General features: G+C 33.7%; 1 protein-coding gene across 2 annotated transcripts in view; it reads left to right on the forward strand.

Moving 5' to 3' along the window:
• The window catches only part of LOC118182861 (multidrug resistance-associated protein 1-like), a 158,332-nt gene extending 134,391 nt beyond the window's left edge, over positions 1–23,941 (forward strand). For both annotated transcript variants that reach the window (XM_085816624.1, XM_085816625.1), the window contains 7 exons: positions 3,262–3,388; positions 8,153–8,254; positions 8,350–8,499; positions 9,343–9,501; positions 9,771–9,937; positions 14,577–14,771; positions 23,438–23,941. In XM_085816624.1, coding sequence (XP_085672750.1) covers positions 3,262–3,388; positions 8,153–8,254; positions 8,350–8,499; positions 9,343–9,501; positions 9,771–9,937; positions 14,577–14,771; positions 23,438–23,549 — 1,012 coding nt within the window. In that variant the 3' untranslated portion in view covers positions 23,550–23,941. The remainder of the gene's footprint in view (positions 1–3,261; positions 3,389–8,152; positions 8,255–8,349; positions 8,500–9,342; positions 9,502–9,770; positions 9,938–14,576; positions 14,772–23,437) is intronic.
• The last annotated feature ends 531 nt before the right edge of the window (positions 23,942–24,472 follow it).

The raw sequence follows: 24,472 nt of genomic DNA on the forward strand, positions 1-24,472 counted from the left end.
GGAAAATGTGTTTATGTACAAAATCAACGCAAAGTGCTTCTTTGTAGCAATACAGTATTCATAATAAATATTCAAACTTGCGACCACCAACACTAATACATGCTCGGTAACGTCACAGAAGGGATTGACGAACATTTTGTAAAACGACAGGCATTTCGCGCACGCTTGCAGCCGCAATGGATAGTCGCGCAACGAGGTCCTCCAATTAGTCAACGGGAGTCTCGTAAATGATGCTCTTCAGATGGCTCCATTAAAAAAAAATCCAAGCTGGATAAATCTGGCGAACGGGATGGCCATCGAACGGGTCAACCACAGCCAATCCATCGGCCCGGAAATGCCCCATCCAAGTAATTGCGGAACCGCACGTGGTTATGAGCTGGTGCACCATCATGCTGGAACCACATACGATCACGAACGACAGCCGGAACATCCTGCAGAAATTCCGGTAGCACCTCTTGCAGAAAAATATAACAACATAAGCCATTTGTACGTGCAAGTAAGAGATATGGACCTAAGAGGTAGTCGTTAACAATACCCGCCCACACATTCACGGCGATGCGAGTTTGGAATGCATGTGGACGTGTGCCGTGTGGATTATGAGTTGCCCACACGTGCATGTTATGGTTATTGAAGTCATGTGAGAAAGTTGCCTCGTCCGTGAATAGCACATCCGATGGGAAATCCGCTTGCGCCGCACACTGCTGCAAGAACCAATGACAGAAATGAACTCAAAGAGGGTAATCTGTCTCTTGCAAGGCTTGGAGTCTCTGCAAATGGTATGGGTGCAAACCATTTTCATGCAATACTCTCCAAACTGTGGAATGACTCAGCTGCAGACGACGTGGAATAGTTCTTATACTTGCCTGAGGTGATTCATGCACAATGTTCAAGATGGATTCTTCAATGCGAGGTTGTCGTGCACTTCTTCCACTCCTACGGGGTTGTCAGAGGTGACTTCAAATGACCCTTTTTCACACAGAGACCGATGCAACATCTCGAACATTGTGTGCTTCAGCATACCTGTTCGGAAACCGTTCCTGGTACAACCGTAGCGCTGCTCTGCCGTTTCTATTAGCAGCACCATACATGAGATGCATGTCAGCTTTTTTACCTGTGCATAAACTCACCCATCACGCTCGACCTCAGAGTTGCGAATGATCCTCTGATGCATCGGGTCGTGGTTTATCCGGCTCACTACCGCCCTCTACCGCAGCATCGCCAGCCAATCACAGCTGTAGTTCCTATTACTGTTACCTTTTTTGAACATTTATTGTGAATACTGTATTGCTGCAAATGTATTATGTTTAACAATCTGCAATATGTACTGTGTATAATCTATGTCTGCATATCAAATTAAGCTTAATATCTCCATAAAAGTCAGCATTATGTGTGGTATATTAATCAGTATTATATAATCCTAAGTATTGTGTGCCAGTATTGTCCTACGCACAATGCACTATGTATGTAATTTATTTGTATTGCGCATTACGCACCTCCATAAAATATGTATCATGTATAGTATGTATATTAATTAGTTAAGTAATCCCACGCATATGTAACAGTATTGTCCTACGCACAAAGCACTATGTATTGTGTATGTATGCTGTTTATCTGTATTACCTGCATTTTATCTGTATTACCTGCATTATCTGTATTACCTGTAATTTTTTTGTACTATGCATTGTGCATAAACTATGTACTTGCTTAATGCACAACCCTTAACATAAGTAGACCGTACTATATGCATATGAATTTGTTACATATCACTTAAACGCATCCCCTTATTGCATTATACACAGAGCATTATATATATTGAATCTTAATGGTCTCTGTTTATATGTGATAATATGTTTTATTTTTCTCTCTTTGTATTTATATGTTTTTGTGTGTAATTTGTGATTTATGTGTTCCATGTCATATTTTTAATTAATTTTAATGTGCATATTAATGTGTTTTATGTAACTGCTGTTTGTATTATATATATATATATATATATATATGGTAGTACATATGTTATATATATATATATATATATATAACATATGTACTACGTTCCCACACAATGTCTTACATCAGTTATAGCCCCTATATGGCCATGTAACAAATGAACTCCCGTTGCAGCCTCCTGGGGCTCCAGGGAGTTGTTGTCTCTAGATAGTGGAGGGCGCGGGACAGACGCCTGTTTACCTATATTAAACACCAGGCGTCCCCGTCCTCCGTCACACGTACCTGTATTTCTGCAAAAAAGCACTCTGCGTTGATTTTGCACATAAACACATTTTCCTCTCGTGTCGTTTTTTTGCGTTCCTGCCTTAACGCGTCACTTTAGACCCTATATTCCTATACAAAAAAATGCATGTTTTAGTACGCTCCACCACCCCTCCAAGTTTGTCCCATGATCTATAAAACACCCTGTATACTTTTATTGCAGTAGGTAGTATATTTTAAGAAAAGAAAAATAGGCTTTCAGGTAATGCAGAAATGCATACATGGAAGGTGCATATATACGCTCGTTTTCATTCTCTTCTTTCATGCCGCGTTTTGCAGGAGCATCTACTATTATTATTTTTTATTAAATATCCTCTTCCTTTCAAAAAAGGTATTTGTTGATCTGCAACCTTACCGTAGTAGCAATCAAGATATGTATGTATACATATATTTATTTATCGCTCTATTCCATATTATTTCTGTAGCAGTTTGAAAGAAATGCGCGAGATTTATTAAAACTGTTGCATTGTGCATGAGTACGTTTCCTATATTTAGCGTAGTTTTAATCAAAGAATCATAAGTCAGAATAACTACAAAATCTTTATTTAACAAGTATGAGAATTCTGCTTAACTTAAGTAGAACACCAATTAAAACAATGTTCACATACATTAAAAATTGAAGTATTGAAAGAATAACTTACATAGAATCCTCATCAGTCCTAAATCATCAGGATTACCTATTTAGACAATAAAAAAGAGAAACTGGATCATACTTTGACACCGTACCTGAAAGAGAAAGCACTAAATTATACCTTTGGCCAGGTACAAGTAACTATAAGGTTGAGAATCGAATGCACCCGACCTTCGCTTTCTCTCGCCAATATATATCTTGACGCACGTTCGCTTTTATGCTTTTGAGTTTCATATGCAAAAATACCTAAATTTATGCTAATAAAAGCTATCATTATTTTATTGAATCATGAATATACCATCAAATACGTTAAAGATTATTTAAGTATGTTGAAAATAAATATATGTGTGATTATTTTGCAGATGGTTGGCAATTCGACTTCAGCTTCTTGGTGCTGTCGTCGTATTCTTTGCAGCTGTATTATCAGTAGCAGAAAGAGGTGTTTTCACAGCAGCCATCGTAGGATTGACACTGTCCTATGCGCTCACAGTAAGTACTTCTTAATCAGAAACTAAAAGAATTCTAATATATTAGCTTTAAGTTACTTAGATATCAGAAAGCCTCTTCTTAGACAATGTCGCATTGGATCTTGGTGATGAAAATCTTGGAGTTGCATATCAAACCCGAATACATTAACATCTATTATTTCTACTTAAAAGATGACAAAACTCACTTTTTGCATCACATGCGTTTGCGTTGAAGCATATAGTCAACTGGAAACTTGTAAAAATTTTATCACTAAACTATTAAATCCCCTCAAAGCTATACGTTCTTAGAATCTTAGGAGACTCAGCTGAGAGTTAAATTAACGTATTAAAGTAATTAAAGTAATAAAGTTCCTGACATTCTGCTAAACAAAATTCGGCATCATACTATTCTTTCGTTTCCCGTGCATTGAAATTTTTTTTCCTGTAAGTCAGCTTCTTGATCAAATTCAGCTATTTAAGAACGATTGCAATAATTTATAGAGGTATCTCACTTGACATCATTGACCAAGCGATTAGAAAATTTTCAGTTCAGCACATGAAAAGACATTCTTTCGCTCTGACTGACTGTAAGAATTTCGCAGTCATTCCATTCTTCTTATGGATTAATTTTAAAATTGTACATATTTTACATGTATTTAACATTCTTGCCATTTTTTTTCCTACTAAAACAATCGTAGTTTGGTATTTAAAGACATGAATTCCTCTGAGGAATTTGTAGTATTCCTTGCCTGTGTAGTCTAATATGTATTGATCAAACAAAAACCTCGAAATGGGCATTAAAGAGCATAAGACTTATGAGCTAAGGTAAAAATTACCTACATTCTTGTTTTTCCAATTTATTTACACAAAAAGAAGCATTGAGCAAGTGTCGCTTTTTTTTTTTTCATAGTTTCCCTCTTTTAACATTTTGATGTAGGCTATAGAGACTAACATTTTATATAATGAAGCCATTTAATCAACTATTCAGTCAGGAATGGAACAGAAAATCAAATTGACAGTGTCTGCCATTTCCTACTCCATATTCAGCAGCAAATTTTAAATCTCCACAGTAAAGAGAATTTCTTTTATGCTTATTTAATATAATAAACGCTTGGAATATATATTGTTACGAATTTGTTATTTAAAAAGCTAATGTTAGTTCAATTATAAATTAAATGGTTTTATTTCTCGCGCAGTGCAGCGCATGACGAATATTAAAAGAAAGCTAAGCAGGAAAATTGAAAATACAAGAGCGCGTGCATTAAATAAATAAATATCTCTTTTTTTGATTTCGAGAAAGTACTGGAAAATTCTAGCGCGTGATTTTAAAAGCTTATAAAAGGAGGAAAACATCTCAGTTTGTAGGAGTTGCTTAGTTTGTTGTTGTTTAGAAAACTGCCGTTGTTGATTATAGCGAATTCGCGGATTAGCGTTCTTTAGCTGTTTTGAATTACGTTCTATTGTACATTTAAGTAGTTAAAAGATAACTACTGTGAGATATTGTGATACTGCATGATAATTTGAGAAAATTTAAGCATTTCTGTTGTGATAATAATAAATTTTTGTTCATTTTTCATCGGACTTGTGCATTCATTTCATAACGAACCCGTACGCACACAACAATATATTCCCAGTAATCAGGAATGCAGGCGGTCCAGCGATTCTAACTTCCGTATTCCCTTGAACAAGAAGGTTTTCCGGTTGAAAGCGCAACCATTTATGCACCATTTATTCAAACTGAGAAGAGAAGAAAGAAGAGGTATCTATCTGTCTTTGAACGAAGAAGTACGGAGAAAGATCGTATCTGGCCTCAGAAAATGAGTTGGTCTAGAGTTTAAAACTCAACAGCCTACTATGGTTTAACTTTTATTAAAAGGAGAATTGCTGGTGTCTCAACCAAGTGTTCTATAAACTCACACTTGAGACTTTGGAGTAATATCAACTAAATTTTACTTGGAGAGTGTTGCTTATTCACAGTGCATAGTGCATATATTTAAATATTAAGCTACATTGGGTTAAAGCCCATATAGGCTTTATTGGTGTTTAGAGAGCCGACAGCCTGGCCAAGCAGGCGGTCTCAAATGTCAGTGCAATGGATATTGAAGTAACATGTTCGAAGAGAATTGCTATTCGAAGAATGAAAAAATTTTACGTTAACAAATGGAAAATACAGTGGTGGTTCTCTTCACCTAAAAATAAAGGATTTATGGAACTAATTAAAATCACAAATAAAATTAAATGTATGAACAATATTAATGTTAATCAGGTTTTAACTAGACATGGTCGGTTTCCGTTCTATTTCAACCGATTTAATCTGCAGGAAAATAAATTATGTAATTATCACTTTTCAAATTGTTGCCATCAAATATTTTCGCCCTGTAACTTATTTAAAAAAATTAATAATGAAGAATTTACATGTATGTATGTATGTTTCTCGCATTGTAAGATAACAACGATACGTAGAGCCATCATATTTTGAATAACATAGTCCTCCATCGGACTAAAAGCAGCTGGAAATCTGAATTTTGAATTTCGAATTTGTTTTATTATCTATTTCATATTTTGTAAAACTTTAACAAATTTTTGATAAAAAAAATTAACGATTTCAAAGCGAGCAGTGGCAACACTAGGGAATAAAACATTTTATCTCCACCGAGCGAGACTGTCTATCGGAAATTGTAAAAACGCCCATTTGGCGCAATATAAAATCTGAAAGCTTCCAGAACTTTTTATGTAATATTTTTAACATATAATTTATTAGTCCAAAGGGATTTGAATCCCGAAGGACTATTAGTTTCGTTTTGGCATTTTGCGTCGGACTCATAAATGTCGGTTCACTTTTCAAACTGTTGCCACAAAATGTTAGAGTCCTGCATTATATTTGAAGAAATTAAATAATGAAAAATCTGCATAAATGTATGTATATTTCTCGTATTGTGATAAAACAACGGTACATAGAGTCATCGAATTTTGAATAACGTAATCCTCCAACGAATATGAGCATGTGGAAGACCAAATTTGAAATTTGAAATTTGTTTTATGATTGATTTCCTATTTTTTAAAACTTTGACGAATTTTTGATTAACAAACTCAAGGATTTCAAAGCGAGCAATGGCAACGTTGTGCAGAAAAAACATTTTTATCTCCAGCGCGTGAGTCTCTGTATCGGAAATTCTAAAGATAGGCTCGTTTTAAAACTATTTTGCGATATTGCTGTTGCACTGGATCTTATGGTTTAAGTGCGAGGAACATGATATTTAATAAAGAAAGGTAACACACAAAATGTTAAAAAACGCCCCTTTGGACGTAATTTAAAATCTGAAACATTTCAGATTTTTTTTTTTTTTTTTTTTTAAGTTTTTATTTTACATTATACTTATTTCTTTCAGTTGCACAGTAAAATAAGTATTGCAAGCAAAAAAGTTCGTTAGTATTCAGAGGAATAACTTAAAATTTGATTTATACCCACTGTCCACGATTAACGGTCATCGTTTTCTCTTTCACGCCAACAATTCGTGTCCAACGAATCAATGAAAGGAGGTCGGTGTCTTTTACTATCGAATCTTTTAATAGACTAAAACTTATTCTTAAACTAGGTAAAGAATGCAAAAACATGAGCGTCTTCTTTTATTTTCATAATATCTGGAACGAAAGATACTTATATTTAAAATTATTGCGCTGCATAGGAGACTCGATCTTGATCTTTCTGTCTATACCACTTTATATCTAGTATATAATAATCTTATTGCGTATAAAATGCTGCTAGAGGACCATTCATGCGTAGGCGCAAATAATGACGTAACATACACCCACGTTTAAATCTTAAATTTCAAGTTTACTTTTACTTTATAGCTTGGCATTGATGCACTTTACAGGAAAATGCATTTAATTTAAGGTGATTAACATGTTAAGCGCCAAGGATGTTTCGTCTTCTTAATTTAAGGTGATTAACATGAAATAGAAATTTTTTATGCAAATTTTACCAACTTTGCAAGAAACATTTTTCATTTCCATCTTCATATTTAATATTATCTACCATAATAATTCATATTATCTACCTTTTCCATCTTCATATTTAACTGTGTGCCATAAATGATTTGTTACCGAAGAAAAGAAATCGACTGGACATCACGAAACGGGAAGACCTGAGAATGCGGTTGACTCAATGGTTAGAGTCAACTGCATTCACAGGACTATAAGATCTATGGTGACTACTATAAGATATCTCTGCAGCAAGTATCAAGCATAACAATCTTAAGAAATTTAGAGCACTCTTCAAGAAGTCACCTCACATTGTAACTTGAAATTATTAAATAATCAAATAATTGTTATTTAATAATTAAATATTATAGAAAATCTTTCATTGAAATTATTTTATATTTGAATTTCAGTTCTGTATTATATGTTTTGAAAATTTACGTACTGTTTTTTCTTGAAAACTTTCTAATGAGTTCTTTCTAAAACCCAAGTCCAGCCAAACGAACAAGTTATCATTTAGGCTTCATTCAGCCAATAACTCAATTTTGGAATTTTAAAAACTATGTATATGTTACATTACATAAAGAGCACTGTAATTTTAGAAAGGCTTAGGTGCAGCATGCCATTTTTTAATGACCTCTTTATTTTCACTTTTGCAGCTGGAAACAAAGGCTCTATTTAACTTTCAAAACTCTGAACTTGCAAATTTACTCATGTTGCAGCTATTCTTGTGTTTTATTATTTGTTAATTTGTTAAAATTTAAATCTTCGGTGTTTTCTTTTTGTCACATGTTTCATGCTTTTCTAGATCACAGATAATTTAACCCAGATGGTGAGAAATTTAACCCAATTAGAGAATTGTATGGTATCTGTGGAAAGAATCAACGAATATTGCGAACTTCCCTCAGAAGTAAGTAAGAAAGTATTGAAACGAGGTACATCATAACTGTATTTAAATTCCATAACAACTTATAATCAAACTAATCTACTTTATTTATTTTTTAGGCTTCTTGGAAAACTGAATCTTGCAGCTTATGTTTAGGTAACTGGCCAAGGCAGGGATCTGTTTCTTTCAGAGACTATAAAATGCGTTACAGACCAGGAATGGAGCTTGTGCTGAAAGGAGTTGATGCAGAAATTGCTGCTGGAGAGAAAGTAACAAATTCTTTTAATAATGGTTCAAGAAATACACTCCAATTTGAATTTCAATAATTGGTAAAATTAAAGTTTTGTTAGATTTGAATTTCGAATGCACTTCAAAAGATAAAAAGGCACAGTTTCAATTCTTGCATTCTATACTCAAGGCGACTGAGCTAGTATGAGAAATTATTGTAGCCAATCTCATCAGTTTGTTTCTTTGAATGTGTAACAACAGACTTTAATGCCTTCTATTGAGAAAAACTAGGAAACAAAAATTAGCTAAGTAACAGTCGTAAACATTCGAAATATCTCACTAAGTTTCAACTGTGATATTTTGACGTCTATTCGAATTTTCAGCTATTGATAAAACGCGTATGTTTTGTAAGCAATATTTTATAACTGTCCAAGACCTAAGTATCGGTAAAGCATGCCAGCAACTTCAAACGAGAAAATTATGATTATCTCATTTCCGTATAACTTGCATAAAATATAGAAACTTTAAAATATTCTTGTTTTCGTCTACGTTATTTATTTTTTTTCTCTGAGTGGCCAACGCGCTTTGTTAGTTTTTATGTTTCCTAAGGTTTGTTGAATACAGAATTTCCTTTCTTATATAACATTCCGTTCCAATATTTTTCGGTCCAGAACTTTCATAAGTTGATTATGAAGGTCATATTTTATTTAGATACTGCATGCATGAAATATAAACCTAAATCCATAGGACAATGAAGGTTAGCCAACTCCACAGAACTTAGTACTATCAATAAAAAGTGCACATATATAAAAACATTGAAGCATTTTGGTCATTTTATATTAAAGGCTTCTAAATTCAGTTATGAAGCCAATTTCCTTTTGCAGGTGGGCGTAGTCGGGCGCACAGGAGCAGGGAAGAGTTCTTTGGCCCTCGCTTTATTCCGTATCGTAGAACCGGACTCAGGACGTATCCTTATCGATGGTATCGACATCGGAATTTTGGGACTTCACGATCTGCGTTCGAGGATTACTATTATTCCTCAGGTAACCAGCATTTTCCCACAGGTTTTAAATGTGTATTTTTTAAATATGTCAGTGATTGTTCAAACTACTTTCATCAGAATGCAATTTACGGGTTGTCAAGTTCACGATAAACTGATTGGCCCTTTTTTCCCCTTTTATTTTCCCCCCTACTTGAAAAAAAAAGGCAAATTAATAAATACATAATCCGCAAACTTAGTATTCTGGCCACAATAATTGAAATATTTGTTTCAGGTTCGAGAACTGCATATTAAGAACATTTTTATTTACAGGATCCAATAGTATTCAGTGGTACTTTAAGACTCAACTTGGATCCTCTTCAGCAGCACACAGATAAGGACCTGTGGGCTGCAATTGAACATGCTCATCTGAAGACATTCGTTAATACGTTAGAAGAAGGACTTGAATATCAAGTCTCGGAAGGAGGCGAAAATCTGAGGTATAAATTTTAGTAAGCTAATTTTATCAGAAAAGTAATGTTTTAAATTCTGATGTTCGTAATTACCATGTGACTATCACAGGTAGATATCACACTGCTGTTTCACCTTATGATTCTCCCCCCTGTTTAACATCTAAGGCTTTGTTATCGCTCCATCTTTATGTGGGTAAAAGATAATGTATGTCAAGCTGAGAAAATGGTACAATTAAAACTTAATGTTATTTTTGCCCTTCATATGGGAATGGCAGCAAGGTTTTGCCAGCTTGACAAAAGCAATATGATTACAATACATCTGGATATGAGACGGAAGAACTGTTTACTAAGAGTCAATTTTGAGATGTGGTTTGAGGAGGAGGAAAATTCTATGAACTAAAACTATCAACAAGATATGGTTTGATAATTGTTCATCAACGCTAATCGCATGTGGTAGTAGTAGTAACGGAGGACGTGGGCACCATCCCTTTAGCATTACGGTTGGTCGGTTCTGCCCAAGCCCGCCCTTGTCTAATATTTATTAATAATTCTAAAATTTTTACATTGCCATATATTGTGCATGTGTTATCAGATGATACAAAGACATTTTGCGGTAACTTTAATGATGGTGGTCGAAATGAAATTTCATAGCATGGCATACATTAAACCAATGCCGTCCAACGGTTTTTTCCTTAAGGGCTACTTTTAAATTTCTGCCATGCACCCGATGTTTTATGCTTGAAAAAATAACAATTTCCTGAAAATATATGATTTTACTGGATAATTTTGTATTTCCAAAGGAAAATTAATACGAACCTAAAAAAACTGAAGAAAATCCACTAATAAAACACAACTGTAGTGTAGGTTCAAATTAACTTTCAAATTAGAAAACAAAGAAAACCACATACTAATAAACTAATTACTGATATACAAGAAAATGTAACAGTTAAATTGAACAACAGACAAATATCTCATTAATTGAGAAGTACATTAAGTCATGAACTTGCCATTAAAGAAATATTTCATTATTATTATTCTCTGAGAATTTAGAAAAATTTGACGTTTTTTTCTGATACACAGTGTTTTTCACATGCTTTGGAGTCAACATATTTCTGCACTTGCTTTTTATTGTTTTAAATTCTGAAGAAGCTTGCTGAGAGAAATTACTTTCACTCTTAGTGCACAGCTAAATATTTTTTATATCTAATAAGGTCCCTCAATTTTAAACTTCGTCACTTTTATTTTTTGTGATTTTGAGCGTGTGATCAGTACGAAGAGTAATAATCTCTAATTCAGCTTCCGATTTGTTAATAAAATAAATTTTTTCCATTGACGAAATCACTTTTATTATGTCTAATTCCAAGAAAGGATTTCGTTGTGTACAATAAAATAGGACAATACATGTCTTGGAATCTTCTTTTAAATTCTGAGTGAGACAACAGAACGTTTTAAATCCATGCCTATAATGAGGATAAATTACAGAAATTGTTGATAGATTTTCTTCAATAAGTTATTCTTCCATAAATCGATTTTAACCAGAAAAACAGATATTGAGCTCATCATTTGTGGTAGGTTTTTTTCTTTTTCCTTGCAGCGTGGTATTTAGGTTAATGAGTTTTGCAATGATATCGATTAAAATGCGTTACATTGACAATTATAACCGATCCAAATTTAGGTCATAATTGTCACTGGATATGAGAAAAGTTTTAACCTGTGCATTCTAACAAATCTTGTTAATCTAAAACTTTTCTTGAACTCAGCCACTTAGTACTAAGAACTCAGCCACTTAGAACTCAGTACTAAGATTGAGCTTTTTAAAAGTCAGATTTTTCTTGGTGAATGAGTTATTGGTATGAATTAAATTTGTAAAATGTGTATCCTGTTTACAAAGCCAGTAAACCCAATGTTATTCTTTATCATAGTCGGCGACCATCGGTTGTGATGGAAACGAGATTTTTTTATCGGTACTTTTTTTTCCCCAGTAATACAGTTCTTTTATTACTTCATAGCCCACTAGTTAGCTAGTTCTGAGCACTGGCCTTCAGTCCACCTAGCAGACGTAACCTGCCATATGGCTATGAGGGAACAAGCCAAGCCACAAAGGCATACTTTTTTTTTGGAAGCGCCATTTTTATGAACATCAGAAGCTGCGGTGAGTCTGTAACATCAGTGGATTCATCAAACTACAGGGGAAAATACGCCCTCTTTTCTAAATCACATCTTATGTGTAGGTAGATGTCGTTCGCCATATGGTCTTCCCACTGAGTTTTGTGACCGAGGCACATCTTTTACAGTTAAGATTATTTCATTTTTGTGTTTAAATTCGTGAAATAAAGACTGAAACTGCCAGCGTACCTTCTTCCACAATGGCCTCGTTTGTATATGCCTTTTTATCTGATGCAAGAATGTGATTTACTTTGAAGGATGATTCTGTGTGATTCTTTGCTTCATTTTTAATGTAAAAGGACTGCTTTGTTGAACTTTTAGAGAGGATTCTTTGATTAAACATTACGTTTAAGTAACACGGGAGTAGGTGAACACAAATAATGGAACGTCCTATGTACTTGACGAGTAATTGTATCTTTTCCACGGATGATTTTTACATTTAGAATTAAAGTTTTGGTCTGGTGGCGATATTGTGATTGTGGCTGGCGAACGCTTAAAGATAGGATTGCGGGCTATCAGGCACCCGCGAACCACCGGATGGATACCATGCATTAAACCATGCGAAAACTGTTCCAGCACTACAAGATTTTATGACTATACCCGTTATTCTGAGTTTAAATTTGGTCTTTTGGAGACTATAATAAGAGCATAGAAGCGAGAATGTGGAAAAACTCAATCACCATCTGAATTTCTACCTTTATATACATTGGTCCTTGGTTTTTAATAAATAGATTCAATCGGAGGATTGTAATCCGATAATTTAGAAATTGCAGGGATTCTGAGCTTGCAGTACTAGAAAAAAATATAATGCACTATGGCAAAAACATTTCTGTATATTAATAATATCCAAATCTTGGCGGGCATCAATGTTTCTTGCAAACGTCATTTATATGATTTGTAAAACCTTATTTTGGAAGTTTTCTGTTTTCTTCAATACATCTCGGAGACGTTCACCACACTAGAATGGCATACATAAAAGTTGATCGTATCAGATTTTTCTTTTCACTTACAAGGTCAGATTTGATTTATGTCCGATAAATCTGTGAACAGACATTTAGGCTGCATTTGCATTGATGGGAAGATACGCTAAAGTAAATTTTAAAAAAGGCATAGGCGCCTCAGGCAATCTCATACATTCTTGAGATCATACTCTTTGATACTGCCTCCGTTTTTTAATTACGCTTCAGCAATAACTGTGAGAATTTAATAGATGGTGCTGTTACTTCTCTGGAAGCCAAAATACGTTATTCAAACTGTGCTTCTCACGTGGAACTCTTACGAATATCTTTCCTAGTCTTGAAAGCAAACTTTTCTGTAATTTATTGGGTCTATAATTATTAAGATATTTTGGGTCTTTCTCGTTTAAAGAAAATAAATTATGATAGCATTTCCCCACACTTGTGGAAAATAAGGATATCACGTGTGTTGCATTGATAATATTGACAATATCTATGATGTCTTCTCTCGGGAGTTCTTCGATAACCTTATTTGAAATAAGATACTTTGGTTTTAAAATATGTATGTAGGTTGCTAACAGTTCATAAAATTTCGCTGAACATGTTTCTGCTTAATTGAAAACTTCTCTGCTAACGAGTTTATTGATTTGAATAACAATTTTTTCATCCTCATCATAACTTGTGTTCGGATAAAATGACCATGGGCCCTTTTTTTCTCATGATTTCAGCCATTTTGACTTCTGAGTGGACGAAACTGCTAAGAATTCAAATCGTTTCCATTTATTTATTAACAGTTAAGAAATCCAGTATAATTATTAATTGACACAAGATATAATATGAGAAATCTTGTTAAGTTCATAACTTGCTAATTAGTAGGTCTTTAAGTGGTACAAGAAGCTCGAAATTTATATCAGGAAAATGGTCATAATATTTTAGCTCTGCGATGTACATATAATTTATTATCGTATATAAAGCTTCCGCGTTTGGCCTCAAACTGTAATCAATTATTTACCGTATTATATTATTAAGTAAATCTTACGGTCTCTTCAGCAGTATTAAGTCAATATTAAGTAAATTATATATTTTTAAAGGAATTAACTTACATCTAGATCTTGATATTCTATTAAATTAGTTTTTGCTGTTCATTTCCTAGAAGATAGTCGGCACTAGTAATTAAATTTATATATATGGTGCTTATATAAGTCTAATAACAAATATGAAGTCGATTAATCAGTAAATATCAACTAAGTCAATCAGCAAAAATAAAAAATGACACAAATTGAACTAATATACGCATAGATTCGAAAATTACTTATACAATGTACATACTGTTTTATTGTATTTTACTTTTTTAAAAATCTTTAAAAATTTATATCATACGTATTTCTTACAAACATTTATATAGATTCATTCTGTTAAGTGCATCCAATAGAATAGAATGTGAGATAAAAGATTTATATTTGTTTTAAGTTTTCCAAACTTATATTGTTACACTCACAGCTTCAGTTCATAATAGCAGTGTTTTTAATTTTTGTTTTCTGTAGTGTTGGTCAAAGGCAACAAATATGTTTAGCTCGAGCTCTCCTGAAAAAGACGAAGATATTGGTGTTGGATGAAGCAACAGCTGCAGTGGACTTGGAAACTGATAAGCTTATCCAGAATACAATACGCAGTGAATTCTGGGATTGTACCGTCATCACCATAGCTCACAGACTACATACTGTTTTAGATTATGACAGGTGAGAGTCACGAGTGACAACACATTGAAATTATATGCCGCCATACATTTATACGTAGGTTACAAAAGGTGCAGGGGTGGCCCGAATAAAGCTTAAAAAAAATAATAATAATTTCGAGATTTTGAAATGATTGTTTATAAAGGTTGAAAGAGAAATTATAGAAGGGGTAAAAAAAAGCGAAATTCTAGACATGTTTTCACTAGGATGTAGATATTTTAGGATAAAATCACTCATTTTTTGAAATCTTAGTGAGTAATTTCATTAAGACAAATTCGATCATCGGCATCTTAGCAAAAGACCTATTGCAGAACACAATTCGTTGACCAAGTTCTTTGCTTTATTCCTTCAAATAAAATTTTTCCTTGTCACATGAACTTAAGAACTGCATGCCTTAACACTTACACTGAAATATATTCTCCATAAAGTATCCTCGATTCGATTAAAACATAGCAATCCTATTTATAGAGTGAGCAAATTTTACTGGTAAGTTGGCAATCATAAAAATCTGAAATAATTGATCTCCGTTTGGTTTGGAGCAGTTAAGGTTGAGAGCGGTAATACAGCTGCATTTAATGCGCTTTCGAAAGTTATTAACAGGGTTTTACATTTATTTCTGACTTGGAAAATTTGATTTAGAATGCTAATAGCTTGGACAAGGAGTATAACCTGGCTTGGAAAATCAGTATAATTTATATTTAAGAATCATTACCCTTTTATTTTCACGCATACCACCACCATAAGCATGCACACGCATGTACGGTTCAGATCGATTTATTTACGGAATTACGTGAAAGCGTATTATGAAAACAAGATGGGGGTTTCTATTTGTAAATTTTTTATTTAAGAAAATGATGCATAAATATGGTTAATACATGAATATAATTTGAAATAATGGCAGTGCAAATTGTGAAAATGTCATTTTAACATCAACTGATTTTCTAAATTAAATTTCAGAACTAATGTTCTTTTAGCTGACAGTTCAAGTGTTTGGCAGAGGTGCATAGTTTCTGATCAAACAGTATCTGACAGCCACTTATCCTGGTTAAGGTTTTCATGAACCATAGTTACCGTTCCTTCCTCCCCCCCAGCACTTTCTCGCTAGGTTCTGAAATTTTTAAAAATATTCGCGAATTTCCCCTTTCTCAGTGCTTTTAGAACACGAGCTCCCCTAAGATTTAAAATGGTTTCGTCTAGGTAGAGATTGCTTTCTTGACATTAACAAAGACAAACCCTGGCAAACTGCCTATAGAATCTTTCCCTTCTAATTACTGAAATTTATGTCAGCCTAGTATAAGAACCAACCAATAATTACGAAATAAACTTGAATTAACCCTTCCGCCGTTCTTCTCCTGTCCGCGAAAATTTCTCCCCAGCGGCCCATTGTTTTTCGCAGGGTGTAATGTTGTTTTATCTGTACATACATAACTTTCGTAGTGGATGAATGTAAATGAATATTAAGTATAATTATAAGGAAATAAAGCATAATGAAAAAGTACTCGTAATAATATCTCTGCTTATTTCTAACAGCAGGATTAATTTGATAACATCTGATCCAGGCGGTTCACTCTTCCCATTTTGTTGCTGTAATCTTTTACAATTATTGGTTTTTTTACAGTTCTTTTCCGTGTTTCAACATCAATCATAGAGTTATTATGGACTGTACTCATCAAACGTATATCATTCTTGTCTTTCCAATTCACAACCTCATTTTCTCTCTTTTTCTGCTGACGTTGAAGATCTCTCACTGTCTTGTATATGTAAAATGGCACGAATATTCATAAAACCCTGGAAAAAATTCAATTAGAAATAGAATGCCTGATTAGTACTGCTCTCTAGGTATTATAACAAACAAAAATAAAAACTTAAACAAGTAAACATTTAGAAAGCGTTTTAAACGTTTAAAAGTTTTAAATGTAGAAGAACGCTTGAAGCGCGTTACGGCCGGCCTGCAGAAGTTTCAGTTGAACGCGCTAGACGCGTTACGGACGACGAAGAGGTTAACATTCAGTCAATGATTTCGCTAAATCACCTGAACATTCACCTTCTCTAATTATATATGGATGATCTGAGACCTAAGGAAACAGATAACAATAAGAATGTGCGAGACTGAAGAAATCTTATTAGATATTGTAATGTTACTATCACTGTGTATTCTTATTGGAGTTTTTTTAGAGAAATAATTTCTCGTAGTTACCTGTAGTTTTTCCATGACCACTTTGCACTTGTCATGTTCTTATTGTAACTGCGTCCCTCGGGAATCGAATTATTCGCATAATTTCCGAGTCTTGATTTTCGGATGATAAAATTAGCCAAAAAAAGTGGGGGAATGCGCGAGGAAATCCGGTATCATGATTCAAAAGAAAAAAAAAATAGCTAAATTTTTCAATAAACATACTTGATAATTTGGAATAAATTTATTATATCCTACAAATATCGTAAAGATGTCTCCAATATTACTAATAACATTTGAAAAATTAATCTCTAGTGATTTATGGCAAACTCTGCTAACAATCTTCAAATTAAAATTACGAAGATCGACATCGAATTATTAAATAGAAGAAATTTCATTCTGTACATTATTTAAATAATCCTTAATTATATTTATCGACGATTCAGCCTTAGAAATAATAGAACTGAATCGAAAACATTATAACAATCAAAAAGTTCAAATCAATTAAATGCTAGCTCTATCTATCAATAATTACACTGCTGACCATTAAAATTTCAACACCATAAAGGTAAGCAAATGCAAAAAAGATATTTATTGTACGTAACAGTATGGCATGAAGACAAAATTATTAAATTTGTAAGCAGTTTGGGGTTTTACAGGGATGCGAAATTAGTAGAAACAGCTGACAGCTAAAATGGCTTTTACCCGATTAGGCATGGAGTCGAACTGGGCTTGGATGATAGAAACGGGCAATTCATTCCATGTTGCTTCAAGTCTATGCCGCATTTCATCAACTGTATTAGCTGGAGAGGGCTGGCGGGTCAGTTTCTCAGCAACCCATGACCAGATATTTTCAATGGGTGACAGACCTGGAGACCGTGCAGATCAGGGCAGCAATCGAATTTCCTGTGCATCGAGAAAGGTCAGAACACGACGTGCAACATGTGATCTTGCATTATCTTGATGGCATTTGGCAGACATCGAAGATAGAGCATACAGTTGGACGTAAGATGTCAGAAATGTACCGATCTGAGTTCAAATTACCGCCAATCCGAACTAGAGATATGTGTGTCGTATACCCAATAGCTGCCCAAACTATCACACCAGGTGCAGGGCCCCTATGCCGATATCGAATGCAAGCTGGCAACATGCGGACTCTTCGGAGCCTTCAGACACGTATACGGCCATCAGAATATTGCACTCATCTGAAAAGACGACATTTATGCCACTCCTGTATCCAGCTTTGTCTACCTCCCTCAATGCTGCATTGTCAAGGGAAAATGAAGTAATAGTCGCCGTGCGGATAGTCCGTGCTGCTGCAAACATCGACGAACTGTACAAGCGGATACTGAGCGTGCTGCAAAGATGCTGATTTCCTAATTAAGGTCCATGATGTGGTTGTATGGTTTTGCAGAGCTGAGCTCACAATATATCTGACCTGTCGGGTATTACTCATGGGATGCGGCTGAGATACTGCCTGCCATTCAGTATGACCTTCAGCAATCCATTGATTCCATATTCGCATGACAGTGGTTGGATTCGACCAGTGCGGCGGGTAATATCACGCAACGATAATCCACATCCTCAATAGGCAACGATCCTGCCTCTATCGAATTCCACACTTGCTGGTAAGCATTTCTTATTATTATTCGAGGCATAACACAATATTCTGAGGAAACTCCGACCTTACAAAGCGCTTTCAACAAGAAATCCACTACAGAACTCTTCTTTTATGCAGTACTTTAGATGTCGTTTCTCTCTCCTAAGCAGTCTAAACGCACTGAAATACTAATCATTTGCATATCCCAACCTCTTCTTCCTTTCATACGATTTTGATGTTCATTCCTTTCTGGTGTTTCAATTTTAATGGCCAGCAGTGTAAAATAGTTTCCACAAACGATGCCTAAAACTGCACCAGCTAATTCTGTGTGCTTGAAGAAATATGTGATTTAGCAGCATATTAAAAAGTTTCGACTGATTTGCGAGTTCATTAATTAGGGGAATGGAAATTTTGCCACAATGCATGCTTGACAACGATTATGCTTCTAAGATGTGTACTAATCACATTGATAGACTCTGCACTATAATTTGTTACTTATAATAATAACTTCAAGGTTATTTTCAGCCGCCCAACTTGCTTCATAATCATGGGATCGACAAAATGCAGCAAATGTCTTGAGCCTTGTAATATTTTCTTTCACCTCTTTGCAGTTTAATTTATAAAACACGGGGACAAAAAATGTTGAGAACCCCCGTAGAGACTTCGCTGAAATGTTGCAAGAGCACTTTTTTAAACTGAAATTCATTACTTAAAATTCGTACAAACCCAAACTGTTTTACATTTTTGAGAACAGATCAGATATGGTCCCCGCAAAACTAATATGAATAACCTTTTTCGCAACAAGATGCAGTTGGCTTGACCACTGGGAGTTTGATGGATGAATTATTCCTTTGTCAAGCATAATTTCAATTCTTTAGCTATTACTAAATGTTTTGGATCCAGCTGTCGTGTCTTTGAATAGATGGGTTGACCATCAGTCATAATAAAATGTGTAACAGTTAGGTTTAAAAATTTCAGGATATTTCAAAATTAAATCGAAGATATTTATGGATTTATTTAATGTGGTTACGTAGTTATCACTTGAAATAGCAGCGACATCACCTGGATACGAAGTTGTATTACGCCATCAAATTTTTATTATTATTATTATTATTTAGAGCGGTAAGTAAATTACATTCTTGAAGAAAGCCAGCTCCTAAAATAGCTTTGGTGACATCACCAATTGTAAATGGAAACTGAAAATTACAGCGTAATCCCAAATCAAGGTATAGGTTTTTATGCCATTAGCTGCATGTAGTTTGTATTCAGTTTTACATTTATTCTGAGAAGTACCTATAATTATGTTTACGTTAGCTCCGCTGTCCACAAGAAAGCACATTTGATTTTCTGCCATGAGAGAATAAAGGATATTTGAGGCAATTCTTGATATTTTCTGCAGAAGAGTTTTCCTGATTTTGGGAATGTTTATTTACCCAAGTAACACAGTGGGAAGCATGTCTCTGGAATGCATTTTGCTCTAAATCGAAGGTAATAGAAACAAAATTAACCAGTTAATCATACCGTGTACGAGATAGTAACTGGTAATTACGTGAATCCGAATCCATGTGCCTTAATGAAACGGCGGTTTGATCAGTTTTTTCATTCAAGAAAGACAATTATATGCAACAAATCATTTAAAGAAACAGAAGATGCATTAGCACTAAATACTTCAGGTTTCTGATTCATACCACTAATTTTATCTGCCATATATTCTAACTCTGTCATATCTTCGTCACTAACTATTAATATCATTTTTATTCAGACAGCTTCTCAGGCCACAATGTTTTGATTAAATTTTCAGACACATCCGCAATAGCAACTGATCTTAATTTCCGCAAAAACTGGCTCGGTTTCATGTTACCAAGCTACGTATAATACTCTAGTTTTAGTATCCGATTATTTTCTGGCAATTTCGTTCGTTACAATATCTTCGGTATTTTCAATGAACTTAGGTTCAAGTTGTGAAATTAAATAATGGAACTTCGTTTCTTCTGAAACAATGCTGCTGATTTTGAACTGGGCTTCAACTTAAAGCCATATTTCAAGCTTATCAGTCGCAAAAGATGGTATTTTTAGAGTCACCTTAAAAAGCTCTGCGATAGCATCGACTTCTTCGCAGAAGTTTCAGAAGACTCTTTTGTTGTCATTTCAGAAGAACAAACGGGTCACCAGTATATAGCTTTTGACTATCGGTAGTCACACTCTATTATAATTTAGGTACAACATGAATTACTACCGAGTCGTTAAGTATACTGCTTTTTACTTTTTAGCTATAAAAATGAGCTACTACTTAGAATGACATAAAAAACAGACTCAAACTTCACACATCACGAACAACTAACTACTTGTCATTATTCAACATAAAATAAGTATAAATATCAATAATATCAAAATGTTAAAAGTTAATTTTACAGAATAATTAAACACAAGTAAAAATATAAAATACTTGAAATTAAAAATAATTATTACTCGTACAATTACTGAGACCCTACAGAGCTTAAAATGATACCTCCTGTTGAAATTTTAAACCTTCATAGCTTACAATGGAAGCAAAGAGTTTCAGATTTACAGGATAAAGACAATTAATTACTGTGACAGAACCAGTAGCTGGTGAAATGACATTAAACCAAGTATGCTTATACACTCCTGAATCTGCATTTAGAGATATTTTATTATGCAATATTTTTAATGACTCCCCGTGCTTCTCTGTATGCCACTGTTCGTACATGGCGCCATACGCAGAGTGCAATTCATTGCTGTGCACTGTGATTTCATTTACGACGGCATAAACCCCATTTAATGGGTATTCCCCAAAATGCTATGTTTATATGCTAATATTTTTAGTGTACTAATCTACCACTTTATTGCTGTTGTCTTCCATTACTTTTATATACTTTGTTATTTTAATTACAAAATGAACGACTCAAGTAAAAAAACACAAAATTTATAATTTTAAAGATAGTTAGTTATATGGCAGTAGCATTGCAGTGTCAAAAAAATAATGTTAAACGTCACTTTCAGACAATTCATTTCATTTTTAATATGACCTGTTTACTTAAATCTGATGTAAAAAAGAATAAAATAAATCAAACTTGTTTGCCTTACTATCAGTTTTCACTGTGGTCAAATGCAAAACTTTCAATATTGCTTCTTTCAAAATTTCTCACATGCTGGGGGGGGGAACTTCCAGGATAGTGAATTGTTTAAAAAAGCATTTTAACTTTAAGAAAAAATTTATAACAAACATCAGATTACGTCAGGAATAAAATCTCGCAACTATCAGAAAATGCTATGGCATTCTATTTCAAATCTACAGCATGCTTACAGAATATGCAAAATCAATAGATTTGCCTCTGTACAAAGTGTGTGCGCTAACAACTGATGGGGCACCAGCAACGGTTGGTAACATCAATGGGTTTATTGCCCTTTGCAGAAAAGATAACTAATTTTCAAACATTATGTTGGATCACTGTATCATCCAGCAGCAACAGATCATGAAAATAGTTACAAAAATGTCGCCCAGACGGTACTGAAGGGATTGGAATCCCAGGCAAGACATGGATGTCTGTAAATGTATAGTGTCAGTGCAGCATGCCGGCACTCTAAATATGCAGCAAGCCGAAAGTCCTCTCGTGTGGATTGGTGAGTAAGATCCCCGAATTCCCGCTCAAAATTGGGGGTGGAAAATGGAAGTCCAACCTCTCTTCAGAGTAGGCTCTGGCAACCATGTTCCATGAAATGTGGACACGGCAGCAACAGTTACAAAAATAGTAAACTTGAGCATCTCTTTTTCGACACAACCTTTTCTAGGCTCTACTAGAAAATACTGATCTTATTCGGCATACTGAAGAATGTCGGCTCAGTAAAAGAAAAGTTCTTGCAAGATTCATAAATTTAATTGAAGAAATAAATTATCTCAATACCAAAAATCTAAATTTTGCTGAACTAACAGAAACTTGGAGCTGCAAGTAAAAGATAAAAATATATAGCTTTAATGATATGGTTTGTTAAGTTGATTAAAGCTAAACTGGTTTTGTGGATATCACATCTTGTGCATTTCCCAAATATGAAATAAAAATGATAAGTATAGCTGAAATTTACTTGTCCTCATTTTTATCAATTATTTCAAGATCAGTCTGAAAAATAATTTCATAAGTTTACTATTAACGAGCCAATGATAATCGTTTTCATCAATCCTTTTATTTGCCAAGTAAACGTACCAGTATATATTTCAGTATTTATTCAAGCAAGAATAGAACTACAGATAGAAATTTTGAATCTTCAAAACAGTATTGTACAATGTACCAAATGAGAATTTCTGGAATACAACTGACAGAAATTTATGTTCTTGAAAACAGCCTCATACAAGAGAAAATCATTTTTAGATTCCATATATTTACGTGAATCATTGTTTTCAACAATGAATATCACTAAAGCAAAGTTCAAATTTCGATTTACAGATGAACATTTTATGACTGCTTAAGACAACAGCAATATAATCATATTTTCCTAATTATGAAGCAACGACCAATGAGAAACAATGCTACATATGACATTAACTTTAAGAATTAGATATTTTAAAAATAATTCTTATACCAACAAATTGTAAACCAAAGTAATATGTAAACTTTTGTCTGTATTATTTAGTAAATATTTATTTCACACAAGAATATCATCAATAATTTTCTTTTGTATAGATGTGTATTATTAACCACATCAATCTATAACTTTACCTTGAGAAAATAAATGTGCCCACCATCCCATCTGTACTACAAAATACAAAAGATTGGAAATCCCTGAATTAATGCAATTCCTATGTTGATAAACAACTTAAAGACCGCGACTTTTACTTTAATATAATAACCTTTATTTTATTTGTCTTCTTTCATACTTTAGGATTCTAGTGATGGCTGATGGAAGAATTGTGGAAGATGGAGAACCAGATACACTCTTACAGAAGCAAGATTCTCTATTTTACCAACTCGGCCGATCAGCTGGATTGCTATAATGAGACATATTACAAATGTTATATTTCATCAAACAAGATTGCAGAACAAAACTGATAATATCTGGGAATATTTAGGTACATTTAGGAATAGTTTTCACCCAAACTTTGTTGGAACTGTAATTAAAAGCCTTTAAAATAAGAGTTGATAAACCAAACTTTTAACAACAGTTGACTAGTACTAAAAATATAACAGCTGCATGACTGCAGTTAAAATGAAGTATTTGAAGAAGAGTACTGCATTTTTGAAGCAATGTTTTCACAGAAAAGTACGATTATTCAGTGTGTAAAGAAATGTTAACAGAAAATTTGTACACTGTAATATAAAAATCTGATGTATACACCACATGACTTCCTTGTATTGGAATATTAAATTATACGCATTTTTTCTTGCATTTCATTTAAACTTATTGGATTGAATTAAATCTACTTCGCCGACAGCGCATAAACCACAATAGAATAAATGCATTCTTTAAAATTCACTCTAGTATTTGTTTACCATAGCGACACTCTGCCGCTAGATTCACTTAACAGTATTAATAATTATACAACAGTTAACTTATATAATAATTATATAACAGAAACTAAGTTAACTGTTCTATAATCCAATAATTATAGAACAGTTAACATATAAATTTAGTTCATATTATAACTCATAATGCACAAAATTTATATCATTTAAAGGATAGAATTATCTAATCGTTGCCACATGTTCTATTCAAATACTATAATAAAGCTAGAATGATGTATAAAAGAAATTAAGCAAACAAAACAAAAAGAAACAGTTTTTCACAGACAATTGAGTATTTCTCATTTAATTAATTCAGTTCTCACCTCGCGAGAAGGCAAAAATACATAAAAACTCAAAATATCTATATTAAAAATTACGAAGTAAATCTCAAACACTTTATTTCCTCGAAAAAATT

This window comes from Stegodyphus dumicola, chromosome 5 (assembly GCF_044657685.1).
Source record: "Stegodyphus dumicola isolate Sdum_Otavi_A_Nest chromosome 5, ASM4465768v1".
Taxonomy (NCBI): Eukaryota; Metazoa; Arthropoda; class Arachnida; order Araneae; family Eresidae; genus Stegodyphus; species Stegodyphus dumicola.